This window comes from Scomber japonicus, chromosome 19, assembly GCF_027409825.1.
Source record: "Scomber japonicus isolate fScoJap1 chromosome 19, fScoJap1.pri, whole genome shotgun sequence".
Classification (NCBI taxonomy): Eukaryota; Metazoa; Chordata; class Actinopteri; order Scombriformes; family Scombridae; genus Scomber; species Scomber japonicus.
Genome location: NC_070596.1, coordinates 15,151,513 through 15,166,737, shown reverse-complemented (window position 1 = coordinate 15,166,737; position 15,225 = coordinate 15,151,513). Strand labels below are relative to the sequence as shown.

General features: G+C 39.8%; 1 protein-coding gene across 1 annotated transcript; it reads left to right on the top strand.

Annotated features, from left to right (window-relative positions):
* The first annotated feature begins 53 nt into the window (after positions 1 to 53).
* rab11fip1b (RAB11 family interacting protein 1 (class I) b) lies at positions 54 to 12,910 on the top strand. The gene is made up of 6 exons (XM_053340252.1): positions 54 to 503; positions 7,315 to 7,742; positions 7,834 to 10,141; positions 11,154 to 12,011; positions 12,342 to 12,447; positions 12,627 to 12,910. Exons 1-6 carry the CDS (start codon positions 166 to 168, stop codon positions 12,831 to 12,833), a joined length of 4,245 nt encoding a protein of 1,414 aa, XP_053196227.1. The 5' UTR covers positions 54 to 165; the 3' UTR covers positions 12,834 to 12,910.
* Positions 12,911 to 15,225: the final 2,315 nt, after the last annotated feature.

The following is a 15,225-nucleotide window of genomic DNA, read 5'->3' as shown; positions in this document are numbered from 1 at the left end:
TGACCACGCCCAATCAGCTGTTTCCTCAAGTCCAGCTGAAGCTCACGGGGAAACTTTTTCTCGCTCCTGTCCGGTGTCAGTGTCACGGTGAGCCGATGATAGACGCCGCCGTTCCGTGTTTGTTTATCATTTCTTTACGGTATTAATCCAGCAACAAGTGTCAGCATGTCCTTGGCGGATCAACAGTGGTGTCCCACAAGCGTCCAGGTAACGGTACTCCAAGCCAGAGGCCTCAGGATAAAGGGGAAAAGCGGCACTAACGATGCGTACGCGGTCATGCAAGTGGCCAAGGAAAAGTACCAGACCTCGGTGGTGGAGAAGAGCGTGGCTCCGGTGTGGAAGGAGGAGGCCGCCTTCGACCTGCATCAGGGCGGCGGAGGGGAGCGCAGCACCCTGCACGTCCACGTCCTGCACCGAGCCCTGGTGGGTCCAGACAAGCTGCTGGGACAGGCTGTCATAAACCTGCTTCAGCTCAGTGAGGACAAAACCCGCAACAAGACCGAGTAAGTGACCACAGATATAGACCAAAGGTGTGCAGATTCTTGAGTATTTACTAAACCTAAACCTAAATCTTGAAAGGGAACATCAGGGAGGTAATTAGAGTTGCAACGATTAATATATCAATCGATTAGTTGATCTACAGAAAGTCATTGGCAACCATGCTGACAAATGACTCATAATTAGCTGGTTTCACCTTCTTAAAATGTGACTATTGATGTTTTTCTTTTTCATTCATGTGAATATCTTTTTATGATGTCATTTGATTGGCCCTGAGCAACAGTTTGTGTTGGGCCCTTGTTGTGGTCATTTTAATTTACTTTATTGAGAATTATGCACCATGTAGTGCCCTCTCACGAGATAGGGCCACGAAATTGGTAAATGCCTTACTTTGGTGATTCAAGTTCCTTAACAAATGTGCAATTAATCAAATTAACTAAAAAGCATATGACAAGCAGAGTATCTGAGTCCAACCCTGTTGATCAGACAAAACAGGACCTCTGAAAATGTCACTTCTGACTCTGGGAAAATTAGAAGTGGCATTTTCACTCTTTTATTCCATTTTGTAAACAATTAATTGATTAACTGAGAAAATCTCAGTTTTATTGATTATCAAAACTAGTCAGTTGCAGCCCTTGTTTAAATGGCTAAAAGATCATGTATAATATATAACAATCAAACAAGGTCCCCATGTTGGCAAGTGTTTTTCAGAGTCTTGCTCTGCACGTGACCCTCTGAACTCTGAGGACATGCGAGTCTTAAAGGGAAAAGAAATATTTAACTGTAAAGGAATTCATACAGTATTGGCTCTGCTGTAAAGACAACCAATTTGGATAACTGATTATTTTATCTCCTCTACTTCCAACACTATATAACAAAAAACCTACAAGAGTGTGACTGAGGGGCTTTGATTCTATCTGCACCACAGGGAAACAACTTCTGGTTGCTGGTTCTGTCAGCCTTGCAAGATATTACTCCATAATTTACATTAAATCCCTAATAATAACTACAAAGTAAAAGCAGTTGATTGACATTTCCATATGAAAATATTTTCCTTTTTAAACTGGAACTTTGGATTTGATTTTCCCCTGGTGATATTTTATATTTGTCCCCAACTGCAGAAGTCTTCACCAATCAAGTGATTGTAAGTATGGTCCCTGAAAGTGACTTAAATCATACTCCACACACACACACACACACACACACACACACACACACACACACACACACACACACACTTACACAGCCATGCATCAGTAGCAGACCCGTCCTGGTGGGTTTGAATTATAAAAGTTTCCCACTCGCTCCAGTGCAGCTTAAGGGATTTGCTCCCTCTGCTGCAGCCTTCAACCAACATTAGTTACTCAAGTGGATGAAAATGGTCAAAGGATTCGCTCTTTCATTGATTGAACTTGTCAATGAGAGACAAAAGAAGACCCAAACTTCATTGCACATGCCCAAAAAAGCAGTCTCTTTTTGATGCAGAGACCAAACATCAACTTTATCAACATTACTTTAAAATTCTCATGGCATCCCATACATCGAGAATTGAAGGTGTGAAGGTGAAAAATGTCTTCACACCCATCTCTCCTGTGTTTGTGGTAATAATTGCAGTGATCAGGTTTTACAAGCCTTGCTGGTACTACTGTACATGATTATACTTGCTCCATTAATTAGAAAATATGCATTTTGCTTGGTCAAATAAAAGATTTAATATTGAAAGTCAAGTTAGACTTTTTAAAATTTTAAATGCAAGACTCCTCAGTCCTGTCACAGTTAGACCCGTGTGTCTTAGTAAGAATGGAAAATGTTTTGTTGTAGTAAGCTGTTTCTGAGCATCTTAGTCTCCTGCCGTGTGACCGGTATTATACAAACGCAGACTGCATACCAGCCTGTTTGTCGAGACACACACACACACACACACACATACACACACACACACACACACACTGTTCCTTTCTGTCTCACCTTCTCAAGGGTTGTTTGAGAGTCCGTCTGTGCTCTGTAGTTGCATGCCACGAATTATAATCTATATTGATATTAGATTTGATGTGGTTCATCACTGCTGTTAAACAGTATAGAATTGCTGCCTGTTCATATTGTGGAAAACCTTTTTGTTAAACACAGCAAGCAGTCAAGCTGCCCAAACATTTATGTGTCTGTCACAAAAAAAAGATAATGTCCTACTCACTCTTGTGATCTGAAAAAACAAAACTGACATACCAGCATGATAAGATGACATTCACCTGCCTGGATGCATGTTAAATGTTGGGGTGTGTGTGTGTGTGTGTGTGTGTGTGTGTGTGTGTGTGTGTTATCAGATACAGCATGTTTCCCTTGAACAAAGCTGCAGCGATTGGGATACATGCTTAGAGATTTATGAGGATTTCTGAAAATACACACAGCAAACATGCTCTAGCTGGTGTTGAGTAAATACTGCTTGTTTTCTGTTGACCTGCCTGTAGTTCTCTGTGAGCTTAGTTAATGCACCTTGCCTCTGAGGTTTAAATCTGGCTCGAGCCTCACATTCCTGTCTGTTTTATCAATGTAAAATAAACAGTGATGGTAACAGCGACAGTGGGAGCAAGGTCAGTTTTTCTGAGCAAGACCACTGCGGCTGCACTGACTTTGATAGCTAAACAGTGTTACATGATCCACAAGCTGCCAGTACAAGAGCTCTACTGTTTACAATGTTTTTGAACATGTATAATTATTGTTTTCTCTCAGTCCTGGATTATAGTAGATATTTTTACAAGTACATTTTTAAGACGTCTGAATTAGTACTTCTGTTTTGATGTGCTTGCTAGGTATTTAGAAGACTGAACATCACTGTTCATTGTGTGGTTTTAAAGGACCAGAGTGTAGTATTTAGTGGCATCTAGCAGTGATGTTGCAGATTAGCCCTGAATACATCTCCTCTTCAAACCTGTAGGAGATTTATTTAGAAGAGAATTTAAGATGCAAATTCATAAATATATTGCAGTCATGTAAATAAGTGTGAATTAATGTTCACTTCTTTTATGCTTTTTTCACAGCAGACATGTTAACTTGTCATAGTAAACGGCTCAGGTGTTACTGATCTCATTAACAATGGCTCAGTTATATATTCAAGATTCACAGGAAAATGTGACAGAGAAGCAGCATGCATCTGAGATTGAAGCAGTTAAATGGATTTCAGCCATCATCAGCTGTATTATTTACACCCGTGCTTTTCCTATTTGAACATGTCATGATGTCTTTTCACACTATCGACAAGCATTATAGGATGCAGATGATCAGACAAATTGCATTTTTCCTTTTACAAAAAATCTCCTGATCTCAATCTGCTGTGAACCCCTGATAGTGAAAAGAACAGAAACTAGAAGTAAAAAGTTTTCATATCAGATCTCAGAATATCATCACCAATAGAAGCATTTTAATGTACAGATATTAAGGTACTTGCAGCAAGACAAGTCTCTATTTAGCATAATGTAAGAATTTGAGATAGCTTCACTTGAAGTTGTCTTTTTTTCCCTCGACGTACTGTGTGTTAAATATAGCATGAGGTGCAACCAGTGATATGTGACACCCATGAGAAAAGGAATTCCTATTCAGTTTCACTCCTTTTTCCTATTTGCAGGCCTTCATTTTGGCTTCTGTGACTCGTGACTGTGGACTGATACAATATGGCCCTGGACAGTTTTGGTCCTTGGACATTTTCACTGTTGAGTTGTTTTACTCACTCAGCTCTTCGCCTACTCCCACAGCTGTGCTCTGTGATAAGAAAGCCTTCAGCCACTCAGGGCATTGTCTTATCAGTGGTTCAGGCTTCACAGGGGTGTGTGTGTGTGTGTGTGTCTGTGTGTGTGTGAGAATACATTTTATAAAATGTTGACTCATGCACTATCTTCCCTAGTTCTGTCTGAACAGCAGATCAGCACACTTCCTACTCTGAACAGGAGTGTGAGATTAGTGAGTTTAAGGGTATCATCATCATCATCATCTTCATCCAGGCATTGTTAGGAGAAAGCTGCTTTTAATTCCTTCTCCTGCACACTGCTTACTACCCCAACCAGATGACGCCCAAACACTTTTGCAACTTCCCTTCTGTTTAAACTGAAATAGTAACTTCTCTCTTTTACGTGTTCATGTGGGATGTTTGTTTTATAGGCATCATTGTAGTAAAGTGGTTGTCAACTATCATCATGTCTTACTATATTATATATTAATTCTGTTATGCTATACTAATACCAATACCATAATATAAAATACATTACTACACTAACCTTAATCCTAAAATTATACTTATTCCCAATGTAGATTACTACAATTTGAGGGGTTGCTAGATGAGATGTGTTTTTGTATGTTTAAGATTATAGATCAATTATATAAATCTCTTTTTTTTTTACTCCCGAATATCAATATCGGCATCAGCCCCAAAAATCCAGTATTTTCAATAACTAACTTAACGTGTTTACAACATTAATGTAGAAAACGTACATTTATGAACTGTTAAGACATATTATGTCCTTGTGACTCTATTGAAATGCATAATGTCAATGAATTATTGCCCAGCTCTTTTATGCTACATGCGGTATGCCATTAAATATCCTTCTCTGTGATTATTTGTATACTGAGAAGAGAGAAATAATTGTACAGCGGTCCTGTTTTGACTATGAAACTTATTAAAATGATGCACCACAACTCCACAGAGGAATCAGATGAAAAGTTCTTTTCCATAACTGTTTACCACATATAAATATGTCACTATAGAGGAAGAACATAACAGCTACATAACACTGTCATCATATGCATGATAGATAAATAAATGCATTATCTAGTTCGCAATGTGTTGTTCAAAGACATTCATCAGGCAGAGCATTAAGAAGTCTCTCAGTTGAGTACGAACTATGTCACAGACTGGAATGTGCAAATCACATCCTATTACTCATCAAAAGAAGGAGGCATGGGAGCTGTGACAGCAATCTCACCCATTCTGCAAAACCCAGGAAAGGGTGTTTCTCTCTTTTAATTTGTTTGTGCTATGCATCTGAAGGGATTTCTAAGAGAGAAGGAGAAATATCAACAACATGACTGACTCGGTTGCACTGGGAGGAAGACACTATATTCATTTTGGGTCTATATTATATATCAGTGGCATCTCAGGGTGAGGTGTTATGCAAACTGATGGAAAAATACTAAGAAAATTACAATGGTGTCTGTAATATGTTAATTTTGTAGGTTACTTTCCTGTTTTGCGTTGCAAGTACAGACAGTTTAAGATGACTATCTGCAGCCACAACACAGAAATGCACACACACACACACACACACACACACACACACACACACACACACACACACACACACACACACACACACACACACACACACACACACACACACAGCCCCTTACTCATTTCCCCAGGAATCCAGATTTCAGTCGGAGTTGTTTGTTCAGTGGTGAGCTGACCTCAGATTTTTGCTTGATAAGCATTTTTTATGCTGACTGTTCGTTTTTCGTGATTCTATTAAATTGTTCTACTTATTCAGTGACCCTTCTGTTAGTGTTGGATCATGGCACAGGTGCAGAAGCAGTGCAAAGCTGGCACATCGTGGCCTCAGGGGACATCTTACTGTGTCTTTTTTCAAGCTTTTTCACATTTTATTCAGAGAATTAAAGTCACTTTGTATGTTGATTGTTTTTGATTGTAACCAGTGTTTATGTTGAGCTCCTTGACTGTCATCCTGTTATTTCTTATCTGCCCAATTTTTTCTTTAGTACAGACAGTACATTTAAAGAGTGATGATGAGGTCAATAGCAGATTGGTCCTTGTGAAACTGACTGGTTCAAGTTTTATGAGGGGCAGAAAATAATTTTGGATGAAAAACTCCCTCCTTTAGGGGGTCAACCCAGGCTGTTGTATTGCATAAGTTTTTATTAGGATTTGATCATTTGAGAGATCAGTCTCTAAACAAAAAAAAAAAAGGTAGGATGACAACAGAACAGCCTGAGAGCAGCCAAATAATGACACATTAATTATAAGTACGCATAGTACAAGATTTCATAAATTCTCCATGTTAGATGTTGCCACAAACTTTTTTTTTTAGAACTTTCCTTCACGGTCAGTTTGCTGCTTGTGCTTAGATCATCAGACTTTCCAAAAACATTTAAATTGCTACTGAGTTACTTTCCATTTGCTGCAGGATTGATCAGAGTTTCCATGAAGATGCTGACTAAGACTAAACATCAACACACTGTACATGAACCTCTGTACAAGCTTTTGTTTTGATAAATCCTTAAAACCATTCAGTAAATTACATTATGTTGAATAATAGTTTTGAGGGTATAATGCTCTTATAATATAACTACTGCTGTTGCAACTGTGTGAAGGGTTAGACACAGTTGTTTTTCATGAATGGCACTTAGTAGGACTGTAGGACTATTAATTCATTCTTTTTTACAAAATATGCTTGTCCAAATGAATAATTTGAGTTTAAGTACGTTTTGTCTGACATAATAAGTGAACCACAGTTCACTGCATTGAACCTCCACATAAATTATGATTTTGCATGCACTTGTCATACTGTAACATTTGCATATCTGATAATTTTCTTAACATTGTGATATTGATTTCAATTATATAACACAACCCCAGCCTAGATATTGATTATATCTGAGATAGGAAGTTAATGACATCCAGGATAATCTCCAGAATTTGTTATTCTCTAAAAGCTACTTCGGAAATTATATTTACACAGTTAATAACACATCTAGGGATTATGTACCCATTAACATGTAAAAACATCATTCATAATTATGTGTCTCTTTTAACAGATGGTTTAAACTGCTAGACAAGACCGGCAAGTCGGACAAAGACAGAGGAGAGGTACTTGTGGACATCCAGTTCATGAGAAACAACATGACAGCCAGCATGTTCGACATCTCTGCTGCCGGCAAATCCCGATCTCGCCTGGGCAAGTTCAAAGACAAAGTTCGTGGGAAGAAAAAGGAATCGGATGCTGCATCTTCCATGGTGCCGTCTTTTACCCAGGTTCTGACAGACAGCGAGGACGAAGCAAACGGGGAAGCTGAGGTAGCTGCAGGCAAGGACGAGAAAAAGAAGAAGCTTAAGATGAAGTCTTTGTTTTCTCCCAAGTCTAACCTGCAGAAGAACATGTCGCAATCCATGTCTGTTCTGCCTGGAAAGAATTCCTCACTGAGCGGCAGCCTGTCCTCTGGTCTGAATGTGGATTCCTCTGAAGGTCAGCAACGACACTTCTTGATTTGCTCTATCACCATGATTCCTATTGTTCTTGTCCTCTCTGTTATTAAATGTGTGTTTACTTTCTCTAGGTAAAAAGAAGTTCAAGTTCATGATACATAAACGCTCGGGCAGCTCAGACAGCAAAGATTCCTCTGCTACTCAACAGAAACATGGTTCAGGGGAGCAAAGCAACTTGTGCATCAATGGCAGTCACGTATATTGTGAAGAGCCACCGCCTCGGACCGCTCGCATCGGCTCAAACTTCAGTCTGGCTAGTTCAGGCCATGGGTCCATGGAAGATGTCCCTGAGAACTCTCCCCCCTCTGTTGATTCACTCAGGACTGTGAGGCAATACTCACCCTGGACCGAGGAGGAAGAGGAGGAGGAAGCTGAAGTAGAAAATAAGAAAAAGGATATGGAAGAAATGAGGATAAAAGAAGAGAAAGAGATGGTTAGGAGACAAACGCTGGAGAGGTTAGCTGAGGAGAAGAGGAGAAAGGAGGAAGAAGAAAGAAAGCAGATTGAAGAAAAGAAACTAAGGAGGGTGGAGGAGAGAGCTAAAGAAGAGGAGAGAGTTAAGAGAGAGGAAGATGAGCGTGAGAGATTAGCAGAAGAAAAGAGAAGACTTGAGGAGCAAGAAAGGAGACGGATTGAAGAAGAGAAAATTTGCAGGGAGGAAGAGGAAAAGGCTCAGGAAGAGAAGAGAAGAAAAGAAAAGGAGGAGGAGGAGGAGAGGGTGAGAAGACAAGAGGAAGAGCTTGAAAGGAAAAGGATTGAGGAAGAGAAAGCTAGAAAGGAGGAAGAGGAGAGGATTAGGATGGAGGAGGAAAGGGCTCAGGAAGAGAGGAAAAGGAGGAAAGAAAAGGAGGAGGAAGAGGAGAGAATGAGGAGACAAGAGGAAGAGCGTGAAAGATTAGCAGAAGAGAAGAGGAGACAGGAGGAAGAGGAAAGAAAAAGGATCGAGGAAGAGAAAGCTAGAAAGGAGGAAGAGGAGAGGATTAGGATGGAGGAGGAAAGGGCTCAGGAAGAGAGGAGAAGGAGGAAAGAAAAGGAGGAGGAAGAGGAGAGAATGAGGACAAGACAAGAGGAAGAGCGTGAAAGATTAGCAGAAGAGAAGAGGAGACAGGAGGAAGAGGAAAGAAAAAGGATTGAGGAAGAGAAAGCTAGAAAGGAGGAAGAGGAGAGGATTAGGATGGAGGAGGAAAGGGCTCAGGAAGAGAGGAGAAGGAGGAAAGAAAAGGAGGAGGAAGAGGAGAGAATGAGGACAAGACAAGAGGAAGAGCGTGAAAGATTAGCAGAAGAGAAGAGGAGACAGGAGGAAGAGGAAAGAAAAAGGATTGAGGAAGAGAAAGCTAGAAAGGAGGAAGAGGAGAGGATTAGGATGGAGGAGGAAAGAGCTCAGGAAGAGAGAAGGAGGAAAGAAAAGGAGGAGGAAGAGGAGAGAATGAGGAGACAAGAGGAAGAGCGTGAAAGATTAGCAGAAGAGAAGAGGAGACAGGAGGAAGAGGAAAGAAAAAGGATTGAGGAAGAGAAAGCTAGAAAGGAGGAAGAGGAGAGAATTAGGATGGAAGAAGAAAAGCATGAGAGGTTAGCAGTAGAAAAGAGGAGGCTTGAGGAGCAAGAAAAGAGACGAGTTGAAGAAGAAAAAATACGCAGGGAGGAAGAAGAGAGGATTAGGATGGAGGAAGAAAGGGCTCAGGAAGAGAGGAGGAGAAAAGAAAAGGAGGAGGAAGAAGAGATAATTAGGAGACAAGAAGAGCTTGAAAGATTAGCAGAGAAGAGGAGACAAGAGGAAGAGGAAAGAAAAAGGATTGAGGAAGAAAAGGCTAGAAGGGAGGAAGAGGAACAGATTAGGAGGGAGGAGGAAAAGGCTCAGGAGGAGAGAGTGAGGAGACAAGAGGAAGAGCGGGAAAAATTAGCAGCAGAAAAGAGGAGACAGGAAGAAGAAAGAAAAAGGATTGACGAAGAGAAAGCTAGAAAGGAGGAAGAGGAGATGATTAGGAGGGAAAGGGCTCAGGAAGAAAAAAGGAGACAAGAGGAAGAGCGTGAGAAAAAGAGAAGACAAGAGGAGGAAGAAAGGATTAGAAAAGAGGAGAGGGTGAGGAAGGAAAAGGAAGAAATTGAGAGATTGGCAGAGGAGAAGAGACGAGAGGAACAAGAAAAGAGGAGGATTAAGGAAGGGGAGAAAACTAAAAGAGAGAAAGAGGGGTTAACAGGAGTATTAGAAGAACAGGACAAGAGGGAAAATCAAAGAAAAGATGGACACAGAGCGATAGAGAGTCAAAGTCCTGCAGAAGTTACTTCTACTAATCCATTTGAAGAAAACATTTCAAATAATCCCTTTGATGAGAGTCCCGACTCACCTGCTGAACCCAACAGCAACACTATCCAGCAAAGGTTAGTCTTTACATGGAACATTTCATTCCAAAACTGAATAAATAACCTATTTTTTTCAGAACAATAACAACAATAGCACATTCTCAACCTCACTGATGGATTTGAAGGCCACAGTCGTGTGTGTGTGTGTGTGTGTGTGTGTGTGTGTGTGTGTCTGTGTCTGTGTCTGTGTGTGTGTCTGTGTCTGTGTGTGTGTGTGTGTGTGTGTGTTCTCCAAGTTAGAGATAAAAATCAAACGGTGGGGACTCGTCTAGTTAGAACAGTGTAGCAGGGTTGAACTAGCTGAATTTCAGTTAATGCTTCATAGGCAAGGCAGCTTTATTTCATAGTGCTTGAGGGAACAGGATCAGGAACAGAAAAGGAGGTAGTGAAACTAAATTTGAATGCAAGATGAAAAGATATGAAGTCAGGCTCATTTACATGTACAGAAATCGTTATCTGCGTGTTCGATTGTTACTTTATCTTCTATTTTACAGTCAGTGGTGCCTCAGCAACAGGAACTTCTCATTTAAATGTAATCTAAAGCCGACACCATCATGAAAATTGCATAGCTCTGAGTTTTGTAAGTGTGTGTTAGTCAGCATGAGTGTGCAACACGTATGCGAGTGTGTGTGTGTGTGTGTGTGTGTGTGTGTGTGTGTTTTGAAAAGGTTATGTTTCTTCGGTCAATTGAGATGGGGAGCTGGTTACACAGTCTTGCCTCATACCAGGTGTCGTGTTAACGGGGTGAAACAGTGGAGGTTCTTATCTTAGGAAAATATTTTTTTGTTTGTCGATATAATGTTTTAAGTGCAGTGATTTAATTAATACCTCCGGAGTTCTCCCCATTTGTTGTCTAATTTTGTGGCACAGGGCATTTTACTTGTTTTAGAGAAACCAGTGAAGCTCCTCTTTTATATGTGAAGTTTTCTTGCATCATTTAGAAACATTTTGGCTTCCCCCAGGAGACTTTTTCTTTTGGTTAAACACTTAAGCAGGATTTAATGTCATAAACGCCGTTTCTCATTTCCAGATATCAATTTCCTGAGCCATCAGTGGGAAGCTCAGCCATTTCCACTGATGAAAAAGCTGTCATTACGACTCAGCAGGAGAAGCGACAAGCTCCTCTGCCTCCAGAAAGAAATCAAACCAAGAGACGGAGTAATAAGGAGCCAGATGCATCTACACAACACCTGGCACAAATTAACAAGTTGAGCAAAGAAAAAAATGTCAAAACTGCCAGTATTCTCCCTCAGCGCTTGTTGCCTCTGGGTAGGCCTTCCACAGACACAAAGAACAACCAGAGCTTGACGCTTAAGAGTGCCACCAAAGGAACTACAACAACAACAACAGCCAAACACACTAAACGACCTGCACCAACTAGACCTGGCTCTGTGGAAGAGAAGCCATTATCTGAACCAAAAACATCTAATGGATGTGTCTCGGAGGCAAAACAAGTCCCTGTTGTTTATGGTTTAAATCCATTTGACGACGATGAAGATGAAAATGAGCTCACAGCCCAAGATGATAAAACAGCTTCTGGTAACACTAGTTCAGTAGTCTGGCCTCCAGCTGTGTCACAAACTCACAATAAAGACGACATCTCGCAGACAAAAAAATCGTCAAAGGTAGCCCGCGCACCCTTGCCTCCTGAAAAGACAGCCACCACATCGAGCACTTTAAACAAGCTAAACACTGACGGAGCCCATGATAAAACACATGTGACTGTACCCGATAAGAATGCAACACAAACATGTGATCCAGAGCCAGAAGCCATACACTCCAGCAGAGTCAAGGAGAGTCCACTACAAGAGTCCCAGCCTGTGACAGTGCTGCGTGCTGGAGAGGAGGCAAGTGAGAAGAAGGAAGGCCCTCATGCATCATCGCGCAGGTGAGACAGTTCAGTTTCTTAGTAGAGAGACAAGAACACTCTACTCATCCACCACTTCATATATTATATATCACACCCCGCTAGCTCCCATATCTTCCCGCATATCCTCTTTCACAAAAAGTCTTCTTTGATTTATCTTACCTTGTTTTTCGTTGCTTGGATTATTAATTATGTGGTTTTGAATACAATGTGCCACATTAAGTTTGACTTGTGACTGCGAAAAAGGTTGGCTTTGCAACTAAATCATACCTACACACCAGTACTCTGTTCCCTTTCAAGTCAGTGCCTACATTATTATTTCTTTTTTTTTCTGTGATTTTGCAATTGCAGGCTTCAACCTGTAAAACCCCTGAATCCATTGGAACAGCAGTCTGTCTCAGGGGAAAAGGATCCCAAATCCACAGGAATACCTTGTGAAGTTGAGGAGAACACAAAGGTATATTTTTCCCACTGTACATTTTGTGGCGGTTTAACAGTCAACCAACATCAAAAGAAATTGACTAAAGTGACATTTTTATGTTTTGTTCATTGTACATGTTCAGTATGAATGGTATCATCCTCTGAATCTTCCATTTTGTGTTTTGACATGCTCAGTTTGTTCATGTGCTCTCACAGGTCAGCAGCACTGGGGTGAAGGGGCCGTTCTCCCAGCTGACTCAGGAGGAGCTCATCTCTCTAGTGCTGAAACAGGAGAAACAGCTGCTGGAGAGGGACAGTAAGATATCAGAGTTGGAGTGCTACATTGACAACTTGATTGTGCGCGTCATAGAGGAGAAACCAAGTATCCTCATGTCCCTGAACGCTATGAAGAAAACGGTGTAGGCGGGTTCACGGCTGAGACCTTATTCCTGCTGGTGTTACTTTATTCCTGCTGTACCCTAATCAGTTCCAGTACTAATAATGTGGATTACAATGTAACTGGAATGATAAAAAATAAAGATTTGCAAAGTTTGAACATTTAAGAGGTCAACTTAAACTTAATGGCAAATAATGACAAAGATTAAAATGTGTATTCTTAAATAAATCTTGCACTGGGGAGTTCTGTCGGCTTGCAATCAAAGATGTCTGAGTATGAATATCTATTTTTTTGTTGTCACTTTGCTACTTTGAAACAAGCTTTTGTTTGTGTATCTGTAATAGTGTTCATGTTGAGCATAACATGCAGGAATAACTTTGATAAATGTCTGATGTTGCCAACATGACAGACTTAATTATGTATTTAATAGAAAAACAAAATGCATACGGTTTGTCTCTTATATGCTGTTAGCATCATGTCCACTGGTGATATCTCCAGTAGACTTGAGCCTTTATTTCACTGTCAAATATATGCACTAGTTCTGTCTCTTGCTCTTGTACTGAATGTCAAAAGTTTACATGATTCTACTAACCCCCAAAATGGCACTTTACTCAGCTTACTCTATCAATGTGATATGCACACAGAATTGCTGTACTATGCTGAGGTCACTGCTTTATGGTATTACAATATGCAAAATAAATGAGCAAATGAATCAAAAACTAATTCTTCATTTTCCAAGGTTAAAAATACAGTTTTTTCTCAACTTTGTCTTGCTGTTTTTTTATTGATGTAATAATAAAAGCATATTTTACAATTTCCTGATTAGTCTGGTTTTCTGAGTTAATACAAGGACTGGTGTAATTAGTTTTAGCATTTCACATCTTTCTTTCTAGTCCCTCCTGTCAAAACCAACTGCAAATTTCCCTCTTTTAAAATGTTTTACAGTTCCTGATATCAACTGAATTCATTGTCAATAGACAGCCTCCAGTCTTAAATGATTAAGAAGTTAATCTCTCCAAATAAAATCTCCATGTATGCACGCAACCTACTTTTAAGAGAGACAGAGTGACAGAGTTAAAAAGTTGCATATAACAAACTGGCCAAATAATTATATCAGTGAGGGCAAAACAAAAATATTTTATTGGCCTTTGAAACAATCACAACAATCAAGCTGAGAGCAGTTCACATCTCACAATTGTTTTAAACATCCTGCTGACAGGGCGCACACTAGGCGATTTATGACGAACATGTAATGGGCAGATCACTTCTGCTGGGCTTGTTTCTATAGTAACTTGTGTCTCTCCTTGAAGACCACCCTGTATTCATGTTTGTTCCCTTCAGACACATATCGAACGATGGCTGTGTTGTCTGAACTCCTGGAGATAGCAGTTATCTGTGTTGTACCTGATTGTGAGGAACATTTCAAAATTCTTTGATTTTTGGTTGCAAGAAGAACAAATCCTGACCATAACTGATATATTTAAGACCAGGCCAACTCTGACTGCACCCTTCATGATCAAAATCAAACAATTTTACTGTATTATTTTACAGAATCTACAAATTAAAAGTCCCACATTTGTGCATTGAAATTAAACTAATGCACCAGATGGTTTCTTACACAGAACCCTTATTTTTTGCACTGCAACAGTACCTAGAATTATTATTAGCATTTCAGTATTCAGTATTCACACTCATACTCACAGGTGCACCCATGGCAACCCTTATTATTTTAAGGAATGTATTATTTATATTTATTCATTATTTTGGAATGACATGTATATTTATCAACAGCTGTATTGATTAACTTTTTTATTTATCATGTACTGTTTGGAATGCAAGAAGATAACTCTAAATTTAATTATATATATTACAAATCTTTTAATTTTATTGGCCAGATTTCATACTCAGAAAGCATAAATAGACAAATTACTTGAAAAAAACAGTTTGTTGATTCAACATGATTTTCATCTCATCTAAACGATGATTTTTTTTTAACCAATGGAAGCCCATTTCCACTAATGTAATAGGGTGGGGGGATGTAAGTCATTATAATGAGAAACTCTCTCAAAATAATGAGTTACTATCTCAAAATAATGACTGATAATCTCATGATTATATTGATTTACAGGATTTGTTTTCATCACATTGGACTAAATGAGCTTCGATAACTTTGCAAAGGCAAGATGAATACTTTGATATTTTGGATATGATCATTTCGTCGAAGAAGAAAGCTGTAATCGCTGTGTATGCTAAGAAAGAAAGAAATAAAGAAAGGAAGACAGAAAGACTATAACAGCACCAAGCGGAACCTGTAACACGTTGTGACTACACGGACACATATCGGAGCGGGACCGGCGACAGTAACGCTCACTGGTCGTTTAAAAGCTATTTATAAGATGGGTTCCGACAGTGTACAAG